The 24,620-nt window shown below is 41.4% G+C and overlaps 1 protein-coding gene across 1 annotated transcript in view; it reads left to right on the top strand.

Moving 5' to 3' along the window:
- The window catches only part of LOC139208469 (E3 ubiquitin-protein ligase SH3RF3-like), a 90,232-nt gene that overhangs the window by 62,200 nt on the left and 3,412 nt on the right, over positions 1 to 24,620 (top strand). Inside the window, exons 4-8 of the mRNA XM_070838159.1 lie at positions 6,235 to 6,543; positions 7,529 to 7,644; positions 11,168 to 11,338; positions 15,374 to 15,657; positions 18,633 to 18,958. Of these exons, the coding sequence (XP_070694260.1) occupies positions 6,235 to 6,543; positions 7,529 to 7,644; positions 11,168 to 11,338; positions 15,374 to 15,657; positions 18,633 to 18,958 (1,206 nt within the window). The remainder of the gene's footprint in view (positions 1 to 6,234; positions 6,544 to 7,528; positions 7,645 to 11,167; positions 11,339 to 15,373; positions 15,658 to 18,632; positions 18,959 to 24,620) is intronic.

The following is a 24,620-nucleotide window of genomic DNA, read 5'->3' on the forward strand; positions in this document are numbered from 1 at the left end:
TTTGAGTTATTTAAAAAAAAAAAACACTGTTGTCATCATCTGAAGTTTTGTTTAATAAAATCCTGATTATAATATAATTGTTGAGGATTTAAATATCGTACCGACTGTCATTTGGATTGACTATTTAGGAAAAACGAACAAAAACAGCATATGCGTAATAATTTGGAACACAGTGTATAGCTGTTATCTCACATGTGAATGCAGACTGTGTGTGTTAATGTTTGGCAGTCTGGATACACAGAGTGGTGATGAGGGGTTTGCAGATGCTAGGGATGCCAATGAATAGTCTAAATTACATGGGTAGTGTGTGAAGTGATTGGCAGTCACTACATTTGATGAGGCTGTCTGTCATCGCAGCGGGCATTCAGACTGAAAATAGCAGAGGTGTGGACTCGAGTCACATGACTTGGACTCGAGTCAGACTCGAGTCATGAATTTGATGACTTTAGACTCGACTTGACAAAATGTAAAGAGACTTGCAACTCGACTTGGACTTTAACATCAGTAACTCGTGACTTCACTTGGACTTGACCCTTTTGACTTGAAAAGACTTGCTACTTTCCCCAAACCCAAAGATTAAAAAGTATGTTGACATGGACCGCTATATATCTATATCTGTGTGTGTGTGTGTGTGTGTGCGCGTGTGTACCTGAGCAAGCACGCTGTCGGCACGACATCCAATCAAATTAGATCCACGTTGTTTTGATCCGACAGCATCCAACCAATCAAATTACAGGACAACCAATGAAGCGGATAAAGCAGTTGGCAAAAATGATACCAAAGATAGTTTTGTTTGGGTATAAAAACTACGAGGTGGTCAACAAAAAACGAATCGCAGTATGTAAAACATGTGGGTCGAAGATTATGGACGGAGACGCAACAACTTCCAACTTTGTTAGACATTTGAAGCTGCACAAAGAACAGTAAGTTAAGCTAACACTAGCTTATAGGGCTAAGAAAAGATTAAGGCTAGATTTAAGTTAAGTAAAGTAAAAGGGCCTGTCTAGTTGAAGGTGAAAACTGTTTTGCAATATGATGTGAGATCAATACAATACAGGACAGAAACTGCTGTGCAACTAGTTATAGTGCAGTCTATGCTATGGAAACACAATGTCAGCACTTTTTGTGCAAATTACATTTGCATTTGTTTCTTTCAAATGTGTTTGAACAATGTTCTTGCTAAAAAAGGTTTGAATAAATACAGATGTTGTAGCATACATGATCTGTGTAAATATTATTTCTCTGTTGTTAAAAGGACTCGAAAGGACTTGAAACTCAAATGGTAGGACTTGGGACTTGACTTGAGACTTGTCGGTCTTGACTTGGGACTTGACTCGGGACTTGCCTGTCTTGACTCAGGACTTGACTTGGGACTCGAGAGGCAAAGACTTGAGACTTACTTGTGACTTGCAAAACAATGACTTGGTCCCACCTCTGGAAAATAGCACTGGGTTAAAAAAATGCAAGGGGCTGCGTTGGTGTGTGATTGTTGCAAAAGTTATGTTGAAATGCAAACCAAGAAATACTGCGCAGCAGTTTATGATACTATGAGGAGGGATTTTACAATGCTGGAAAATGATCAGTGATCACTTTTCCCTCTTGTTTTGGTAATTAGGAATTACAATTAGACAAATCTCAAACACAGAATGAATGTTGTGTTAATGCAACCAAATATACACTCAAAAACATTGAGATTTTATGGCTGACTGATGCAAAAGTTTTGCATGTGGTCTATTGTTTGGCAGTATACTATAAACAAAGAGCTGGCAGTAATTAAGTACAGTAACAAAAAAGTGAGTTATGTGAGTACATGAAAATGTGAGTTTAGATAGATTTTTTCAGTGGTACATGGATTTTAATGGGTGTCAGCGTACTTAGAGTTGGTTTCCTTTGGGTTCAGGTGGATGTAGGTGTACTGTATGTGTACCTTGATGAGATAAAGGTTTGCGTGCTTTGTTGACTTCATTTGCACCTGGAGGGGATGTATGTTTTTTTTCAGATCCTATACTAGAACTGACTTTGGGTGGGTGTGATAAGTGGGTTGCTTTGTGGTGTATAAATATAGCAGCGCTGTTGGAAAGTTTGGTGAGGGTTCAGGTGGATGTGATGTCAGTTTACAAGTCTGAATTTAGTGCAGATGGGTTCAGGCAGATCTGAGGTTGATTCATGCAAATAGGAGAAGGGTTTGGGTCAGGCTTGTTGCTGCATTCTTTCTTTTTTTTTTTTTTTGTGGACAGCTTTGGGATGAAATTAGGGTCAGACTTTATGCCCCATGTCAAGGACACCTCTGTGTCTTTCTCTCCTTTCTCCCCCTCTGTTTCGCTTTAAGCAACCCGCTGTCTCTGCAGCAGGAGGGAGTTGGCACACACCTGCCACTGGTTATGTGTGTGTCTGTGTGTGTGCATAAGCATGCATGTATCTTGCTGGCTTATCGTTTTCGCAGTGCAGATATCAGCTCATCGGCACGGGTCTCAGTGTTACCTCGAGTGAGCGCTAACCCTCCAGAAGACTTGGAGTACAGAGAGTACAGTTAGCTCAACACATAATAGATGACCTTGGAGATTTCATTCAGCCAGAAGCACCAAGTGAAGAATTGTCTCTATCAACAACACCTTTCTCTCTCTCTCTCTCTCTCTCTCTGTCTCTCTTTCACACACACACACACACACACATGCACATGCACGTGCACGTGCAAACACACAGACACACACACACACACTCCTTTATCGTCTTTACTGCAGCATGACTGGGCACTATAGCAGTGGTAGTTAGAGAGAAACTGACACAGTCATTGGTCTGTGTGTGTGTGTGTGTGACTGGCAACTACAGTATGTGTTTGGCAAAAACTTTGCAAAAAGTTACTTGATTGGTTCAAATAAACCATGTTTACGAGTGTGTTGCCTCGCTGACCTTCTCTGTGTGTGTGCGTTTGTGCATGTGTGTGTCCTCTAGTCCGCCTCATGAGACCAAACTGAGTTATATCTGCAGCATCAATCCATCATGCTTATTAGCATACGATTTGGCTTTGATTAGCATATCTATTAATATGGAAATGTTACTTCGCCAACACTGATCCCAGACGGGTCGGTCCTGTACACATTCTGTCTCTCAGAAACACACACACACACATAGAGAGAGAAATGTTCGACTTTCTCTCCAGGGATTGTTCAGGAGTTTAAGGTCATGCTAAGCAGACATCATTGCGATGTAAATTTGTGACAAGGCTGACGCTGATGTTGTCTGCTAACGTATTAGTGTCCCTGTCTCACATTGCCCCCCATGTTCGTGTGTGTGTGTCTGTCTGTCTGTTCAGAGGACCACATTCAATGACCCACAATATTTTAGAGACCATGTCCTTTAAGATTTCACCAAGATTACACCAAGAATTTCCATCCAAGAGGTGTACATTAATGATACAGTCTTTAAAAACATGAACTCTAGGTGTAATATTTGATTCACACATTTGCTTTTACACCGTTGAGACAAGTGTTCAACACTGAGGTGATGGTACCTATATATAGACCTCCACTGAGGCATGTGTTGAGCACATCATTGTTAAAACGGAGAAATATCCTTCCCTCAGGTTTCCATGTAAATGAACATATAGCGTACATGTAAGACATGGATTGTACCACTTTAAAGGTTGTAAAAAAGTTTTACATTCGCATGTAATATCTATCACAAAAGTTGGCCTCAGCCATTATATCATCTAAGTCAAAACTCTCATCGTGTTTTTAACTGTTTCTTTTAACAATTAATTTGAATGTCATGGTTTCACTCTGCAAAATTGATGCTCTGAAACAAGATCTGAGCAAGCTTTACACAGACTATTCCTGAGCTCACAAACCCTGAGTAGAGCCTGAGATATAACACATCGTTGAACATGAGCACATAAAAGAAAAGAATCTCTTGAATTCACACCTAATAATACTGCTGAATGAGGCTGAAGGGAAGAAGGGAGTTAAATTGCAAGCAGCAGTAGTTCAGGAACACTGAGAAACAGTGTGAGTGTTGGAAAAATCAGAATTAATGAGCATCAGCCTGCTTTTAGTGATTGTTCAGATGAATGATTCCAAAGGACGTGGAACATGTGACAATAAAACTACATCCATGCCTACCTAAACTACCGCAAAGCTCCATAATTGTCAAACGCGCTTAGTAATCCGTCACCAAGCTTTCCAACTATAGATTTTTTTTTCCCATTTAAAATCAAGATGTGCTCACAGCCAGGGCAGAAAACACACTGGCCCAACGCCATGACAGCTCTTATATTGGCCTTTTCAGCGTTTCTAAAATCATATAACTTGCATATAGAACACGTAGCCTCACATTTCCACACCTTTTTTTCCGAACTCAGCCTGATGGGTTAGATGTCTAGTGCTCCTAAGATTGTCTCACCAGTACTGGATTTAGTAAGTAAAATTATCTGATGCTTGGATACATTTTCAGGATTCATCTTTGTTTTACTCTTTTATATCATAATCCTCTGTTATCCCTCGCGCTTAACTGAACATAAAAGCAACTGAAGACTCTGATCTGTTGTTGCTTATGTTTTATTGTTTGTTCCTTTTAACTTTTTACTTTAATTGTACTTTTATGAAGCACTTTTATGCAACCTTGCCCCGTGAAAGGTGCCATACCGAATAAACTTTACTTGCTCTTCCAGCTCTGTCAAGTCTTGTGCTGCCTTCAAATGGAACTCATGAGCTTGTGCATACGAAGCAGGAAGTCACAATATGGTCGGCATTTAAGCGGTGACATTGAGAGAACACTGCTGCAAGGCATTGCTGCTAGACAGGCAGTAACAGCTTTCACAGTTAGCTAAAGAGCCCTTACTGACTAGTCTAAGCTGCTGGGGCTAACAATTCAGCTAGATAGCTAGCGAGCATGCAACATAATATGAGGCCATTGGGAATATCAACACTCTATATGAATAAAATTAGAAAATATCACTTCAATCGGCATTTGTGAACTTGGAGCTTTCAGAACATTTCCATCTCTGACAGTGTGAATACTACAAGAAGGGGGGGGGTTCATATGGATTCTTATCGTGATCACAGTAAACATGACCCCATTTGAAGGCACCATTAATTAGCAGCAAACAATTGCACACTGAAACTTGAAACGGCAACAGATACTCTTAGTTTAGCCACAGCTGTTTATTCTTGATCGTTTTCGAGTGGAAAAAAAAACGATTAACAACATTATTAAAATCCAGAGCTGTGACCAGATACACACAGTTATGTATTCTCTGCCAGAGGGAATGTTTTCTCCCATCTTATATTCATTTGGTAACATTAAAAGTAAATACAACACCGTGATCACCCAGTCCTGACATGCAATTAAAATTATTGAGGATCAAAACAAAATAAGACTAAGAGCCTATTTCCATTGTGGTCCTTATTAGAAATGGATAAGATGACAGATCTTCAAGTCACCCACCCATTACCACTTCTTTGGGTTTTGCAGTGTGTTGCACCAAACCTCATCATGTCGCTATAAGCTTTCAGCCATTATGTATCATCTCAAGGTGTAGTCATTGAGAGTCTATACAGCAGCGCCACAGTATGAAGCATTTAAATCAACACAGAGTGTCAAGTCAAGGATGTTTTAGATTAACGTGATTGTTAAATTGTGGCTTTGGCGGTTAAATTTGGCATACAACTGGAATAGAAGGGATTAATTCACTTTAAGGGTGTAAATTCCTTCCAACATAACATTTTTAAAGGTTAACTAACGTGGAGTATCAAGAAACACTGCTGATGTTTAAGAAAAAGTTAACTTGTAATTATTCTAAATTGCAAGTAAATAAAACAAAAAAAAGGAATGTGTAAGATTTTAGCCAAGAGTGAACTGAAATGAAACCAAAGAGAGGAGAAAAGAGTAATCCTGGCACATGAAAGGATACTCACGTTTGGGTGGATTATGTGTGGGAGTATTTGTGTACTTGACAAAGAGAGGCAGTCAGAGTGTGTACTACATAGAGGGCGTCTCACTAGACCAGCTGTTGTAAGTGATGATTGTTATGCTGCTGGTTTGAAAAGCTGCCAACAAGAACAAACGAGGACAGGCCACACAAACACACTTGTGTGTGTGCTTGAGATTTTGTTATGGATGTGAATCACTGAAGACTGAAATCTAACACCTGAACTTCTCCCCTCTTCTCTCTTGTCCTCCCCTCTCCCTCCTCTTTTTGGTCAACCACCTGCCTCCCCTCCTCTCCTCCCCTCTCAGTTAAATGAAACAGCCAAGCAGCTGATGGAGATCGACAAGCCCACGCCAACTAATGCTCCAGGTCCAAGCACTGAGCCTGCCCCGTTGGGCCCCTGCACTCCGGGCCCCTCCCCCAGTGCCTCCCCGTCCAATGGAAATGGCTCTGGCCATCGGAGAGGCGAAGGGAAGAAAAACGCCAAGAAGAGGCATTCGTTCTCGGCTCTGTCTGTCAGCCAGAGGGCCGCCCAACTCAACAACAGACACAGTATGGAGATCTCCCACCCGGTGCTCATCAGCTCCTCTGACCCCAGGGCCGCTGCACGCATCCAGGTAGCACATAATCACACATAGCCACGGCAGTTAGTATAATATGTAGCAATGGCAGTGCTCAGATCCTTTATTTGAATAAAAATAATGATACCTCAGTGTAAATAGTAATACTTACATTATAAGTGATGATTCTGCAGTAACATTTTTTACTTAAGTGAAAGTACAGAAGTATTTAATGTATCATCATACATTATGAGGTCGTTGCTAAGCAGCATTTTAACACTGGTTGGTGGAAAGTGGATGATGTAGCAGATTTAAACTATTTAATTTAACGTATTTGATAAGATGATCGTATGTTTTGTATGTAGACGCTAAATTTTGAATAGCACAGACTGAAATGACTCAAGTACCTCAAAGCTCTACTTGAGTGTTAAGTTGGTAAGTTCTATTTAGATACTGTCCACTTCTGGTATATCTATAGTATTAGGATTAAACTGGGTTTACATTAACCTGCATGAGAACAAACAGTAAATATTCAAATCAAATATCACATTTGAAATACTGAAATGATGCAGGCTCCCAGTTTTCAGTGTTAAACTATTAATATGGGTAGCATAGAACAATATACCAATGAAAAATTTGTGCTCACAATTCGAACTGAGCAGGATATTTTACAGCTGGAAAACAATCGTGTCTGTTTTCTCAGGTTGACAAAATGTAGTGGAACAAATGTGACTGTCTCTCCTTTTGGTCAGTCCTCTCCACTAGATTTTATTATTTTATTAACTTATTCCCCAATCACCTTCTCTGGCAGATCCGTGTAAATAAAATCATTCCTCTTTTTGATAGCTGTTGGCCGGAGACACATTGCTTTTACATTTATTGCGTCTGGTTGCAGTCACACCTGGGTTCAATGTGCTTATGAATAATACCCAGGATCCATATTGAAATGCTGGAGATGCTCCCGGCACATATTGCATGTAATGTTTTATCTTAAATGGAAACCTCTGAATTTATATTTGTGCATCTTTCTGTGTGTCTTTAGGATGCGTCTCACCCGGGTCCCTCTCCTTCCTCGGCAGGGGTACTGGTGCCCCCAAAAGTGGCATCCATAACCTCTGAGCTGCTCGCCCATGCCAAGGTGCAGCTGCCACTCAACATGTGAGTACACCTCAGGGTGCTGTCAGCTCAGCCACCTGGGTTTTTAGTCCCTCCTCCCATCCGCCCGTTCTTGTTTTCCAGCAGTGGAGTGGATATGTGCCTGAGATACAAGCATGATTTCAGAACCCTGCCTGCTGGTAGCGTTAAAAATATTTCCTCTTTTGTGCCCAGAGGTATTGGCTACGTTCCACCACCTCTGCAACCACATTTCCTCCTCCACCGGTCAAGGATGAAATCCCCCTCAGAAAGGAAAAATGCAGTCACACACAACCCCTCACAGCTTACATCAGTGTTTCATAACAAGGCTTTCAACAGCACAGCCACAGCTTATACTATGTAGTTTACTCTACAGTGCGCTATGTGCTGTCATAGCGATGGAAACAAAGTTCATCACCAATTGCTATTACTGTTGACAAATGAAAAAACTAACGATAAGGTGCTCAGGCTTTTCTAACAAAATGCAGCACTCTGTTCACAGTTAGTTCAGAATATGTGCAGCTTTCATGCTAACATATGCCCAGCATATGTTTCAGCTTTTAAGGGATTTGTTTTTTGTTTTTTTATTTGCTTTATTTGATAGTTGATTGTGGAGGGGAGCAAGACAGAGAGAGATGGGAATGACGTGCAAAAAATGTAAGGATATTGTGACTACGTTGTGAACACATTAAACACCCCCCTAGGCTTCCCAGGAACTCCAACAGGAAGCTTTTACGTATGCATACAGTATATATCTGGCTAATATGATTCAGTATGAATACACAGACAAAATAGGGTTACACAGGCTGCAGTTCGAAGTTTTGCCGTTGACTTCACAGGTTGAATGGATTAAAAGTCTCACAAAACACAATTAAAGTCTTGTGGAAATGTAACCCCACTAGTCACATCCAGATGGCTGGTGAGACACCAACACTGAGCGAGGCTGTTCTATAATTTACCTCGCCATTAATCTAATAGGTTACTGCCAGAGAGATACAGGGATCCTCAAGGTGAGTGTGTGTGTTCGTCCACCAGTACTGCCGTCTCTGTGCGGACCAGTTTGAGCTTGAGGACATTTTTGGATATTTTTTGCTTTTTTTCTATCCGTCCAAGGTTAGAATTAGGTTTATGGTTTAAGTAAAGGGCGCTCACAAGTATAGGAGTACAGATGTGTGTGTGCGTGCATGTGCTGTTTGCTGTTTGCTAATAACTGGTGTCTTGCCTGCAGGATGTGAGCCAAATACAGCAACATTGTCAGCTTTAATAATATCACCTTCCAAGTAGCACTAGGTGAACGCACACACATACACACTCGCTCACACACAAAGACACAGACACTTAATAACATGCACACAAACACAAACATGTCCGGAGTGGGTTTGTTCTACTGATGAGGTAGGACGTTTCCATCTTGACCTGGCAACTCTTCCTGTTGCCATGGGGAGATGGGAGACAGTCCCCACATCTGTTACCATGGCAACCGGGAGGCAGCACATATAGGGCTTGTTTACTCTGTGGTCTTATCATCTCCTGTCGGAGTCTGGCACTACATACTACAAATGTCTCCCAGCGACAGCACCTGAAACTCATTTATATGGTAACGCAGGTGCAATGCGCAGTGCTCAATACATAAACATGGTCACATATAGTAAGATGCTAAGTACTGCATTTATCAGTGTACCTGTTAGTGGGCAGGTAAACAAGGACATATTGATTATGCACTTATTCACAGCATACCACAAAACTGGGAGGGGAAAATCACTCAGTCAGCCTCTGGTGGTCATATCATCGCCTCGGACAGAAATGACTTGAGTTCTCCTTAAAGGGATAGTTCAGATTTTTTGAAGTGGGCTGGTATATGTTGATACATATTACTTACAGTAAATTGCACTCAGCTTGCCCCCAGTATAGAGATGCAGACAGAAGAGCAATGTACTACTGTGGACAGGACCAGCAGAAAAACGTGTTTTAGCCAACTAAAAAAAGGCCCAATTGACTAAACATCAATATCTTTTTAAGTGTGCGCTTTATGTAGAATATTTTTACCGCTTTACATTGCTGTCATTGCTCTTTCCCTTGGAACTGAAGCAGTTGTAGCTCTCTTTAAAGCCAACAGACTCCACTGACTCCATTGAATTTTACCGAAACGCAGGAGTTGCTGGACTATTACTGACTCGGTCAGCAAACTGGTACGTTAGTCAGGATTCAAACCAGCCGTTTAAAACAACAAAGTCACATAATAATGCAAAGTAAAGATTACAGACAGCAGATTAAGGTGGAACATGGAACTTTCACTTTGTGTTTATATTGGCGGTCCCTGTGGACAAAAGCAGAAATGTTTCCTGGAATGAAGACTGCATTTGAGCGCCTCAGAAATCAGAAAAATAGAAATACACAATAGATAAGAAGGTTTGGAGTTGAGATTAAGCGCAGCGAACCTTGAGATGATCACTTCCCACGGCATCTCCCAACTGTCCAGCCAGACCAGTCGAACCAAGTGCTGCAGCACTCGAGGCATCAGTATTAAGTGCAGACTGTTTCATGAACAGAGATATATCTTGATTTGATGTAACTCAGCCTTCTCTGATTCCTTTTCACAATGATTTTTTGTTATAATTCACAGTGTATTGCAGTAAAGTATATCCCTAGAAGCCTTTGATTCTGATTAACATGCTAATACGAATATGTATAATTGTTTTGGAAATTGGTCTGTTGAGTCTGAAATATTATTCACTATTATTCATTATTCACAGGATCATATTTAAGGAGATCCCTACTGTAAAATCCACAGAGGCCTCATTCATTGCTCATAAATACCAGGCCATTACTGTAAAACTTACATGGTAAATAAAGACAAAATTATTTCGATGTTTAGTATTTTTGCCCAAGAGAAACTTTATCAGAAATGTATCTCAAATTTTTTGATGAGTTGTTAGGTAAAGAATAAAGCCAATTAGTGATATCTGGCAAAAACTTGTATTTGCAGTTGCGACCTCCCTCTCCTTCTTCTTTCACTTCTTCAAGAGATAAAACAGGCATGAAGCATTCTGGGAAAATGGTGGGAGGACCCACCTCCACACTTCCTCTCTTTGACTTGACAAAGATCCTGTTGTTGATAAAAATGTTATTTGATGGCCTAATAAAAGAGCTGGTGGAGCATTAACAATGTGCCGGCTCATATCCTTCTTCATCTCAGTTGAACAACTTAACATAATACGTGTAAAATATGTGCGTCAATATTTACTATAGTGAAAAATCTTGAAATCTGATGAAATCTGACCTTGATGCCAGAAAGTTATTTGCCTTCTGATTCAAATAACATTGAATTCTGGTATTCTCTCTGATTCACTAAGTGTCATTCATTAATTTATTAGCTTCCTTATTCTTAATAGCTTAGGTTTTTCTTTGCATAATGCATATTAGGGGGAATCCACATTGGAGCTAATTGGTATTTGGTGAACAGTTTCTTTATACTTCTGACAGACTTGTATTGATTTTGACTTATGATGATTTTGACTAACTTTAGCATTTTTTCTATTATCCCCAGATATCTGGCTCTATACGCCTACAAGCCTCAGAAGGCTGACGAGCTTGAACTTAGGAAAGGGGAGATGTATCGGGTGACGGAGAAGTGTCAAGATGGGTGGTTCAAAGGCACATCACTGAGAACCGCTGCCTCTGGAGTCTTCCCAGGGAACTATGTCACCCCCGTGTCCAGGTCAGTGAGCTCAGGCTGGGGAGGCTGGAGCGTGTTGTGGTGATGCAGCTTCCCAAGGAACTAAGTCGAGCATGGATAAAGGGATACAAGGATGTTTAATAGTCATTATACAGAAGGGTTGTTGCAACAGGGAGGTTGTAGCCCCTTCATGCCATGCATGGAACATATAAACAGATGTTTAAAATGAAAAATGTAAAATATATACAGTTATTTATGTACATATGTACATTTGCAATTTTTGGTGATTTAAAAAAAGGTCTTCGTCTTCACATTAAAAGCTCAACATCTGGGAAACATTGTCAACTTTGACTGGGTTTGAGCACTGAGCATTATAGATGGAAACACAAAGTCTACCGCCTCTCTCTCCCCCTCTCTCTCTCTCCCTCTCCCTCTCTCTCTCCCTCTCTCTCTCTCTCCCTCTCCCTCTCTCTGTCTCTCTCTCACTCTCCATCTCTGTGTTTCCCTGCTGCTGTCCTGCTGCGCTCCGCTAGTGATGAAGATTGAAGTACAGTACAGTATGTCGCTTCCTTTGCCCAAGTGACTGAGTTGCTAGAAAGACCACAGTATCGGCACAGGGCGTCCAAGTTTAATCCCTCCAACTACTAATGTCCTGTCCAAGTCTCCTTCTGCAACATAACTAATCCCTACCCGCCACAATTATAATGCCATTATACTGTAAATGTAATTTTAACTTCCTCATCCAGGTGAGAGGGCTGGAGGGTCAGTAGAGGTGGTCTCTTTTTACATTAAAGCCACTGAAATCTTTAGCATTAATTGTATTTTCATATGCAGGAGTTATTAGAAGCCTTTGCTCCATTCATTATCTCACTTGGTTTGGTCAAGTGGACCCAACAGTGCTTCACATTAAGACTAAGGCCGCTAATTTTGGCCACACACAAATGGGGTGTATGGTGGTAGGAATTTTTCGCAGTAATTTCTTGGATCCAGCTCACCCGAACACAGATCAGGCAGAGCAGTGCAATTTTGGTACTTGTTATGGCATGTAATTGCGCTTGTGTGTCCATGCACGCTTTCCTCTCATCAAAAAGGGCAATTTTTTAGGCTTGAGTTGGCGGAGGTCCAGTCTGCGGATACAGTATTGCTCTTGCCTATAGTATATTCTCCCTGCTTCAGCTTCTTCTCCACTCTGTGTCCCGCTTTGTCAGGGTTCTGCTTTCATCTCTGGCCACCAAAAGTGTACGAGAAGCACGTTCTGTAAACTGCTGTGAATCCTGTTCTTTTTCAGCAGGAAACAAAACCACTTTGATGTGAAAGTCAGTTTAAACCAATGTACCCCTTTTTTGTGAAAATTGTACAAAAACTGTAGAAAATCTGTCCTCACTGATTTGGCTGATAGAAATTATCAGAGGAAAGAACAAAAGACAGATTTTAAGACACGTGATGATAAAAAATACACTTTAAATGTAAAATAACAGCAGTCAGTTGATACTGGCTCAGTCGTTCTAATATTGGGATACCACATACTCAGTGTAGCACATTATCATTATTTTTACCATCGTCGTCTTTATCATTACTTTTGGCAGCCTTTAACACTGTTAAAACACACAGCTGTTCAAACCAAATAAACCACAAAAAGAGTGCTGACATCATATTTGGCCGTTTTGGCAGCAGTCAGAGAAAAAGGCAGAGAGGGAGAAAATGAAAGCGAGGGCAAAATAACAGGAAGACAAAAAGATGCGAGCAAAAGATGTGAAGATGAAGAGAAATGTATGGTACTGTGGGATAGACAAAGAAAGGGCTGGAAAGACAATGAGAGATGAGAGGCGGGAAAGGGCAAAAGACCAAATGGGGTGGAGAAAGACAAGGGTGAAGAAGGCAGAATGAGGCAGAGGAAGAAGGGAAGAAACTGAAATAGAAGGTAGTTGAAAGAGAAGGCGACAGAGTGAGGAGGAGGGAGAAGGAGACAATAGAAAGGAAAAGAAAGAGAGAAAGGAAGCAAAAGAAAGAAAAGGATACAAAGAGATGAAACGCCTGCAAAAACAGCAGGTGTCCCTCTCCAGTGGATATGAATGGCTCCTTCACATTCTGCAGTTATGCAATCTGAGAGAGAGAGAGAGAGAGAGAGAGAGAGAGAGAGAGAGAGAGAAGGAAGGAAAGGCAGGATGGGCGAGTTATCAAATGAGAGGCAATTTGTTATTTTTACGCAAGCATACTCTCTCCTTCTCCCTCCATACCTCCCTCCCTCTTTACCTCTCCCCCTTCCTTTGTCTGCAGTGCAGCTCAGAAATTTCTCAATATGATAATGAGAGGCTGCCAAAGACACACACACAAACACACACACACTTATCACACACACACACACACACACACATACACGTTGCACAGTTTGACGATTACAGGCGCCCACATAGGCATGTCATTCCTTTTTAAAATGCAGTTTGAATATTTATATGGTTGTTGTGGAATTTATCATCATGGTTGATACAAACATACAGTATGACAATTTGATGAGATACCATTTAGGAATTTGGGAATGCCTTTAGATTATAGCTTATTTGAGATTTTTAAATTGTCACAAGGGTGTAAATGTTGCTTCAGTGGGTTTTTCACTGTGCCAAGAATGCAGTTTTAGGGTAAAAGGATTGTTATCGAAAAGGTTACTTATAGCATAAAATATCTTGGGCCTTCACAAGCCCATGTATAAGTTAAATTAGAGTGTCTGTATGTGTGTGTGAGTAGGTCAAATCAAAGAATTTGTGAATAACTTCACTGTTTCTACTGGTAGATTCACACACACACACACACACACACACACACACACACACACAGAAAGCCATAACTGCAAGTGTGTGACAGGAAGTCGATGGGCAGCCATAAGTGTGTGAATATCGTCGAGTCAATAATATTCAGCTCACTGTTCTGCCATTCGGCACTCTGCAGACAGAAACATGAGCAGCCCGCAGCTCCATATATGTTACAGTGGAACACTATGTCGTACTGATCCACCGACCAGATAATAGCACTGAAATCACTCACTCTGACAGTGGATAATAGTACGGTTTGCAGCTCCTGGTCTACTATTATGGAGTATTGTGATGATTATAATATAAATGTTACTGTGATTAACATTTTGTACTACACAAGACTTGATGCTAGTGGCTCTGTGAAGCTGTACTTGCTGTGCTTTGGGCTAAATGCTAACATCAGCGTGCTAATACAACAATGACAGTGGCTGTATTTGAAACCGCATACTACACTATCAGTATGTACTGATTTGGCCAAAATGAAGTACGCAGTATGCAGTATGCAGACGCGAAATCTGCAGTATGCCAAGCAATCAATTATTTATGCTATAGCTGGTCACAGATTGGTTGGTTTATTGCTATATCATATTCAGAGCGCTGGAAATATGTATGGTCGGCCTTTGTTGGTATTACGAACTAGGCAATTTCAAACACAGCCAGTGCTATGCACATATAATGATTTAATTTACCTTGTTAGCATACTAACATTTCCACTAAACACAAAGTGTAGCTGAGGCTGATGAAATGTTTTTAGTTTTGCAAGCATTTATTGCAGTTGTTTGGACAAATTCTAAATTAGACCGGATGATGACATAAACTGAAATGTCAGGAGATCACAGAGGTTATTACAATTTTATCCTGAGGGGGGCATGACTTTGTGTACCAACAGTCCCTGCAGTAGGTGCTGAGACATTTCACTCAAAACCACAATCTACGCCAGAGGAAAAGTCAGTGAATCACCAAAGTGATATGATTCATCCTCTTGGCGTCATGGATATCTGTTCCAAATGTCATGTCAGTCCATTAAATAGTTGTTTAGATATTTCTGGACCAAAGTGGTGGACAGACAGACAGACCTTACCATCCAGGGAGCCACACCGCTAGTGTGGCTAAAGAAGTATTTACGGATATGACAGGAAAAGCCCTGTTGGTAAAGCAATATACTTTGCGTTAATATACGACAAACACAAAAGTCAATACTTATCTAATCTTTAATCACTTAAAACATTCAATGACAAGCCAATATCTCTCTCCCCCCTCTCCTCTGCAGGGCGCCATTTGGAGTTGGTGCCTCTCGTGGCTCGTGTCTGTCCAGTCCAGTGGGTGGAGGAGGAAGTGGGTGCAGTCAGGTGGGGAATAAAGTCTCCGACCCTTCATCCCCAGGGTCCCCCGGGCCCTCTTCGTCCCGTCCCTCCACCCCACTGGGGAACTCAGTTAACTCTGTCAGCACAGTCAGCCCTGCCTCCTCGCCACAAACTGCCGCCGCCCAGCTGAAGAACTGCCTGCGCTCCAGTCAGCATACGGTTAACCAGGCACGCACCTCAATGCAGCTGGGTAAGCAGAATCACACAAATGCATACAATTGTAGAAATGCACATAATGGGTTTTAATCATTTAGTATTTCTAAGTCTGTATATTTACAGTGGATTCATTAAACATTCAGGAACATCTGTTTTCAGTTCTGTTCTTGTGTTAACAGTTTATTAATCAATCCCGAACACAAGTTCACTGATTATCATAAATTAACATTATGGCACAGCCATACCATACCATTCTACATGAAGGATTTATAATCTTCTCGACCAAAGTGGAAGCCATGTGAAAGGAGACATGGATCATGTTGCATCTCTCCACAGAAATACCGAGCAAGTTAAAAGAAAGTATCACATGGAAATGTGTGTTTGTCTCGGTTGTTTTTCCAACTTCATGGCCAGCAATATCACGCCCTGCGCTGAGACTTTTACTCCAGCCCACAGGATTAAAGGAGCAGAGACCAGATCATTTGGGGCCTCGCAGCATTTTAGCCCCTTGGTTTGTGCTCACAGAATAATAGAATATTGATCAGTCATTAATTCAAGTAGCCTTTTCACTGGGTATGAATTTTCAGGCATATGCTCACAGCACCCTCTTTAACCTTTAGTTTCATCAATGCTGGTAGTTATGTGTGTAAAAAAAAAAAAATCAGAGTCACATTAAGGTGGATGAATCCCCAAATGAATGAGATATTTGCGAATAAGAGACATGGGGACACTGTCGCGCTCAAACAGGAGAGTCTTCCCCAAACTGTTGCCACGTAGTTTAAACCGAGCTGTTGTCTGAAATATCATTGTGTGCTGGCGCATTAATATTTCCCTTAACTGAGACGAAGGGGCATAGTTCAAATCAAGAAAGACAGCCCCAGATCCAAAGCACACCACAGTGTGTGGACACATATTTTTGGCCATAAAGTGTAGATATTCAGTACATGGCAGGGCTTTAAAAAAAAAAAAGCAGGCAAACACACTCACAATTCACCTCCTGTCCTGATGTATTTTTAAAGCATTGTTACCTTTCTAAGATAGGGGGCTGCAGTCTAGAGTTCATAGGAAATGAGGGGAGAGAAATGAGGAATGGCGTGTAACTGGAACCAGGACATTGCAATTACACTGTCAGAGTCTTAAAACCCTGTAGGCCCCGAGGACGGCCCAAACCTGCATGTCTTTTGACTGCTGGAAAAAAAACACCCACAAAATAGAGACTCATGCAGTCACAAACATGCACACTCATCACGGAGACAACCCAGATGGCTGTGGTAACGTGGTGTGAAGCGATAGTGGTAACCACAGAGCCGTCATGCTGAGAACACTTTTGCGTTGAGAAATAATTTCGGGGGGTAAATAGGATCCTGCCACATATATATGAGGATGATCATGTTGTCCATATCTGCAAAATGTTCACAGTATTCTCATGTAACAATTAGTGTGTAATTCAAGGCACAAGTTGGGTTAAATCTAAGGAAAACTGTGGTTAAAGTAAAATAATGTGTAAAAAGTAATTCCATCATGGCTGGCTGCAAGTATAAGACTGGATGTGAACCTACTCTTACTTCCCTCTGCAACGTAGGAACGTAGGAACCCACTGAATCATCACTGAACATAAGTCAGTGTGTTCAGTAATAGTTGCTAGAACGTACTGTGACAGCAGAACAATTGAAATTAAGCACATTGTTACAGCGTGCACTCTGTGCTCATGCATGCACACTATACCCAGCACACAGCACAGACATTAGTAAGACATTACTAGGAGCTCTGATGACTCAGTGGTACTGGTTGTGCCGAACACTCAAACACTCAAACACACACACACACACACACACCTGTGCATTTACAAGGTCTAGATCATATCAGCCTTGTTCTCCACTCAATCTATTCACCTCTCTAGTACCTACGTCTTGCTTTCACTCTTTTTTGCTTTCTTGCTTTCTTTCTTGCTTTCTTTCTGAGTAAATAATGGTGAGGGCTGAAGAGTACACACTGTGAGAGAGCTGCCAAGAACAACACACACATACAGACATGTGCTCTCCCACATACATATACACACAAGTGAGCGCACAAACACAAAGCTGAATGACATCACCGCGCTTTTTGTTTTATGGAGGCGTAATGACAGAGCTTCATGCCTCTCTCCGTCCACCTCTTTCCTTCTCTCCCTCTGTTTTTCTCTGCCTCTCTTTCTCTCTCTCTCTCACTCACATACACACAAACAGCCACACATCTGGTCTCCATTACAAAATAAAGTATGTGCATAGTTCTGGCGTTTAGTGGTTTTATCACATGACCAGCGTGGCTCTCTATGGATTTCTGCCTGAGTACTGCAGTGTAGAAGAGCAGGTGGCTAGCAACCCTGTGTGTGTGTGTGTGTGTGTGAGTGCATGCACATGCCTGTATGCTTATGTGGGTGTGTACAGTATTTCAGTGTACTTTTATCCTCATGAGCACCAAATGTCCACATGCAAATTGAAGGCTGAGAAAAGTGCTCCAAACCCAGGACATCTCAGCCAGTTTTTATTCCTGCAAGGAGTTTGCAGGAGATTTAGGGAATTGAGCTTAGATTTTTCACATTTATAGCAGGGTGGTTTGAATTTTTGACCTCGTCCTCTCAGATTTCACCAGACCAGAGACGTGCGACTGAGGTGAACTGACGACTCTTAACCTCCACACTTTTGAATAAGTAATTTGTAAATCAATGTGTTCATCTACTGTATGTCTGTGACTGGCCATCTCTCTGGAGCTCTTCTGCCTTCCACTCAGTGCTTGTGGGGATAGACTCCAACAGTCTTTACTATCGTTATGCTTAAGCCTTTAAGACACAAGTAGAACAGTGTGTCAAGTAATTGCCATTTGCATCACCCAGTTTATCAAAAAGAAGATCACTGTGTCAAAATATTTTGGCGTGCCCTGTTCGGGACTAGTGATGACTGATGGCTGCACTCATTAAAAGGCTCTCACAATTATATTAACCACACGCATGTGTGTTTGTGTCTGTTTTAGTCCACAGTCCGCCTGCTGGAAGCCCAGAGCGCCCCACGCTGGCCATCTCCCCCCTGCGCCCTCAGAGTTCCTCTCCCTCACGCTGTCCAGGCCAGTCAGGTCGCCCTCTCTCCATGGTGTCTCCGGGACCCGTCTTAGGGCCCTCACCCCTCTCTTCCCCAGCCTCGCGGCCCCTCCTCCCCCTCTCCTCCCCTCTCTCCTGCCTCACGCCTCCTAACGTGTCAGCGGTGCTCCTCAACGGGGATCCGGCTAATCCCCTGCAGCCGCCATTGCCGGGCCCCTCCCACGCCCCCAACCAGGGCGCTCTTGCTCCCAAAGCAGAAAAGGTGAGCTTCCAAAGCACATTTCAGCTGAGAGTCAAATAACACTGGCTTTGTTTTAAGATTCGCCACTTTGCACCAACATTCAACACTCCACAGATCCATGGGAACAGATACTCCCATTACAATGCAACTCATAGTGTTTTCTCTACATGTATTATGAAAAGCTATATGCAATAGCTTGGTTTCCAGAGGGATTTAAAGGAAATCACTCACCCAAAGACATTAAGACAAGACAGACTGTGGGAAAACTGGTTCTCCAAAAATGAAAATCACATCTGTTGATCATAAAATAGGCCTTTAAGTAGTGATTGGTGCAACATGTTGTAATGGCTGGTGCATTCCATGTGACGACCAACTCAACATAAACCATAATGTACATATCTGTACAAAAATGTACGAAAATGCAATGAAACAAGAGCACAGCAGTCTGACTATGGCATCATCAATTAATATGCTTATTATTTTCTTCATTAATTGGTTAATCACTGTGTCTATTAAATGTCAAATTTAAAATGGTGCTACAATTTTCTAAAGATCAACCTAAAGTCTTTAAAAAGTTTCTTTTGTGTGATCAACACTCCAAAAAGTGTTATTGTTTTCTACAACATACAATAAACATGAACAGCAGCTCCTCACGACTATGGAGCGTTTCATGTTTTTGCTTAAAGGATAATGTAAAGGATTTACCGATAATCACGATTTCAATTCAATTCATCAGTCAACTCCTTGATAAGTCATTTCAGCTCTTGGCAGCTGTTGTGTTAGAGCAGGGGCTTCAGTGCGGCAAACCAAATATTGAATGTGTGTTTTGAGTCCTCAGCTCTGTTTCAGACCACACAAATAATAAGTGTGAGAGGAAGAAATACACTGTGCCACTTCCGCCTCTTATGATTCCAGATGTTTTAGTCATCCTGTGAATAAAACTCACCTTGTATATTTCAATTAACTTCAGGTGAAAATGTGAATGTGAAATCTGTGTGTGTGTGTGTGTGTGTCTGTATGTATGAGTGTGATATACCAATAGCCTCCTCCTACCTTAGTAAGTGTCATTCATCCAGGCAGCTGGCACAAATGCTGAATGCCATCCTGTATGTTGTGAGTTGTGCGGTGTTAAAGCTGTGGATGTTAAATCGGGCTGAGCTGACAGTGAAGGATGGCACAGAAAGCTCGCATCTGTCTCAGCTCCATTTGTTTCACTGTTGGCTCCACTGTGTGGGACAGCTAATCTATGGCTAGCTGACAAACAGCTCATTGACTATGGAACAGCAGGCAGCGGCCTTGTTTACATCGTCACACTCACAGATGGCATGAACTCGGAATCAGGATTAAAACTCACATACGGAGTACTTTGCATAAAAGTTGGAACAAGGTAGTTAAACTTGGTTGGTCAAAAGTCGGCTAGAAATGTAATTTGTTAAAAATAAGCCACTCATGTCAATCTACTATTAAAGACTACTCAATTGTTGATGCAAACTATGTTTTTTATATGTTTAAGATATGTTATTTTAAAATTAAATCAGATTTTAAAATATTGAGTATTTGCCCCAAAATAATGAAACATTATCAGTCTCAGTCCCAAAATAGTATATCATCATGTTATGCCTTTAAAACATGTTCAGCCCAACTCTCAGTCACAGCTCTTACCTTTGTTTCTTTGAGCTTGGCAGAGCAGAAACATCAGGTGGCAATGAGGCAGCACAGAGTCACTCTTTGTTTCAGAGGAAATGATGAAGCGGCTATGATAACTGTCTGGCAGGCACAGTTAGGATAATCTCCGTTCGACACACTGTCACACTGTCTAAAGCGCAGCCAGCATTACAGACACATATCACGTTGGACATTGAGATGTGTTTGTAGGCCGTTTCCAAGAAGCCTGTGCATGCAAGGCAGCTGATAACTAAATGGCTGTCAGAAGTTCTTGCATGATTCCAGCAGGAAAAAGTCCTCACTGTGGTCTGGTGACTACATACCGTTTTTCGCTTTTTCTTGGACTCTCTCTTTTCATTTATTTTTTTCCTTTTCCAAAGCACTTAAAGAGCGTTGACCGTTGGTGAGTAATTGATAGATCAGTTTGGTGGGTGGACAGGAATTGCAACATTCTGCGCAACCCCTGAGCGATCTGAACACCTCCGCATCCACTCTGAAAACCCTCCGTTATCTTTGAACTCCGAGGTGTGATTGTTTTTTAATCAATTTATATGTGCGTGTGTGTGCGATTTCCTGTGTTTTAATGAAAGAAAACTTCACACACACACACAGAAGCGTAAATGCTAAGGAACAGAGAAGAAGACAATAAACGCTACAGGCTCAGTTTAGCTTCAGCATCCTGCCAGCGTGCTGCAGAGCAAGGCACTCCTCCATCCTACATCAGACTTAAGATGCATTACAGATTAAATACTGAGCATATGCTGCTATCTGGTGGTCCATTTTGGAACAACAGCAGCAGTTTGACTTGCTGGAGTACACACACACACACACACACACACACACACACACTCACAGGAGGCAGATTAAGCCTTTAAGCCTGCAGATGAGAGAGGAGAGGGAGTGATTATTCACTTTTTTCTGCTGCTTTCAATCCCACCTCTCTCCTCCCCTCTCCCCTTTCTGCTTCCCCTCATTCTCTCTGTCCTCCCCGCTATCTTTCTGTCTCTCCACCTTTCCTCTTTTCTCTCCTTCTCCCTGTCCTCCCCTCTCTGAGTCCCTCCTCCCCCATTCCTTTCTCCCTCTACGTCCCACCATTTTCTCCGCTTCTATCCATCTTTATTTTCCTCTCCATCTTCTCTTCCCTCTGCTAAATTAAAATTCAAACAAGCGTTATTTGTGTGACAGGAAGGAGATCTATGTTACCAAAGCAGGGGAACATTTTGTGTGTGTATATTCCAGTAGCTCACCAGTGTGCGCTCATTAGATTTATGTGATTTATGTTTTGGGGGAAAAAAGTCCAACAAAAAAGGCAGCATATTCCTCCATCTCCATCCTGTGAGAAGTGAAGAAGTCTTGGTATTTAGGGAAATGCATACCTCTAAAGCGCTGGTATTTGGAGTGCCATCTGGCACGCCATACAGAAGTATCCGCTGTCATACCACCAGACTACAGAGCAGCTTCTGTCCTCGGGCTGTAAGACTCATCCTCCTTAAATCATCCTCCACACTCCACCATTAAAATTAGTCATTTTCATTTGTAGCAAATGGGACTTTAACTTGCATCTCGTTGTACAACCCTGCATTGGAGAAGGATAATAAATGAACCTCGTACTTTTGCCTTGAATGCTGTTTGTTTTCTGTAGTGGGTCTGCTGAGTCAAAGTGTTTGTACAGCCTGTCTTACTTTGTAAGCACTTTTTTCCTGTGCTGTCCCACTGCTACGCTAACAGTGGTCATTAGTGTTTGAATTGTTATTGTTTCCCTCTTTAATTGCTTGATTTTGAGCATATATTGTGTTTCGTTTGCTAATGTGTATCAAGAGCTTGATAACTGTGCAGTTTGTCAGTGTCATCAGGGTCACCGTGTGCGAGTTTGGTTGTTGGAGGTTCAGTGTTTGAATTTAGTTTTAATGTTCGGTCTGTTGATCACTGTTGATCACTGTTGATCACTGCTGATCACTGTTCATCACTGTTGATCACTGTTGATCACTGCTGATCACTGCTGATCACTGTTTATCACTCTCTGTGTTACAATAATTCTCAAAGTCATAAGATCTCCTGTTTTTGGCCCCATTTTTTACTGTTTAGATTATAAAGTAGGCCCCAATTTTGGGGATTTCATTTACAGAAAGCCTTTCTAATCCCACAGTGCCTGAACTGTGAGTGTCTCTTAGAAATAATTGCTGGTTTAAACCTCTCAAACATGAGGAGGTGTTGCTCTTCTCTCCATTGTTTAATTGTAAATTCAATTAAATTGTTTGGCAGACAAAACAAGCTATTTACAATGTTACCTTGAGCTTTCTGAACTAACAATGGGCATTTTTTACTACTTCTCACAATTAATTGATTCATCAAAAAATAACAAATCGATTAAGCATTAAAGTAATTGTTAGTTGCAGTTGGTGAACTGAGCTAGAAACCATCCTGCAGTGTTGTTTTATCTGTTTTCCTGAGGTTTGGATTTTTCTCTGACAGATCACTGCTTTGATCATCTGCATGTTTACTGACAATTTCGACTTTTTACAGCAGTCATGAAGCACAGGCAGGTTGGCTTCAAGCCTTGTTCAGTAGTCAACAGTATTACAGAGCCATCTGCAAAGGCTTGCAAACTCGGTGTGACAGCTGAGCAGACCGACCACAGGAGCTGACCTTGTCAGCTGGCAGTACAAATATAAATGATTAGAAAATAGACATTCCTAAAATTTTAAATGTATTGAAGAAGTGTCCTGTGTGACATATATTTGTAATGTGATAATGAATCTGGAGATGAGGGTTGGTTCAGAAATTGTAATGGGCTGTACAGTATTCAGTAGCCTACATCAAATGTATATTTCTAGCATGTTGAATGACTGACATTTAGAGAAATTAGTCAATGATCAAAGGCTGCAGAGAGGTGGAGTCTGAGATCACAAGGTTCAGTGTGATTCACACAAATATAACACAAAAGTCTTTCCAGGTTCAGGTGGTAAAACCTGAGAGTGAGTAATCACAGAGAGAAATAACAGAAAATCAGTGAAAGTTAACTTTGTTCTGGACTAGAAAGCTGTTGCTTGTAATGACATGATCAGTTTCACGCTGGATATAAACAGAACATTTTCTCGGAGGGTGAAGAAGTCCCTCGTGTGACTCAGTTATACAAGTTTGCGCCAGTATTACCTGACCGACTAGAGCAACATGAAAAATCACACCTGATGCATATCACACTGAAACACAGTAACACAAGACAAATACGACCGGCAGTCATGACATCCAGGTTTTGCTTTGAGTTTGCTTGCCCGCTATATGTGAAGAGGCAGCGTTAAGTATAGTTTAGTAAAACCTTTTCGTTGCTTGTGGCTTCTCATTTAATTGTGCAAGCAGTCATTCAGTGAGGTCTGCAAGTATATGGCCACAGCTGATGGCCACAGCTCCTGCAGTTTGGTCTTTGTCCCACTGACCTTCCCTAAAATGCTCCATTATCAGCTACTCTAACAGACAGGTGAACATTCATACCTACCAATGCATTTTTAAAAACACTGACAAGGTGTGTGCCCTTGTGTGCTGGACGCGTCATTGAAGTTTAAATGTGTTTTTTCAATATATTGTCTTCATATGATCATACATGTTTGCTGTAGTTTGGATCATTAAGTTACAAACATCAGCTTTAAATCAGCATTTGTAACACCTTTCTGGGAGCAGTGACTTTGATTTGTTTTTGTCTTGAGCAGTAAAGAACTTTGGAAGAGGTTGATGGGTCACCAGCTCTCTCTGGTTTGTAGTCGTTTACAAATGCTCTATTAAGAAGCGTCTTTCTCTCTGCTGCTGTCCTGATCCTCTTTGATCCTGATTTAAACTTAAAATCACAAGGCTCTTCTTTTCTTCCTTTTTTTTTTTAGTCAAATAATAACAGAGCAGTGTTTTTTTCTGAGTCTACCATTTTATTTTTTTAGCTTCCATATTTGGAACTCTATGCCCTTGGCGTGATTACTGTCCATCACAGCATTGCAATGACAGTATTTGATTTAAAATGAATGTTGAATGC

Source organism: Pempheris klunzingeri, chromosome 10 (assembly GCF_042242105.1).
Source record: "Pempheris klunzingeri isolate RE-2024b chromosome 10, fPemKlu1.hap1, whole genome shotgun sequence".
NCBI classification, from domain to species: domain Eukaryota; kingdom Metazoa; phylum Chordata; class Actinopteri; order Acropomatiformes; family Pempheridae; genus Pempheris; species Pempheris klunzingeri.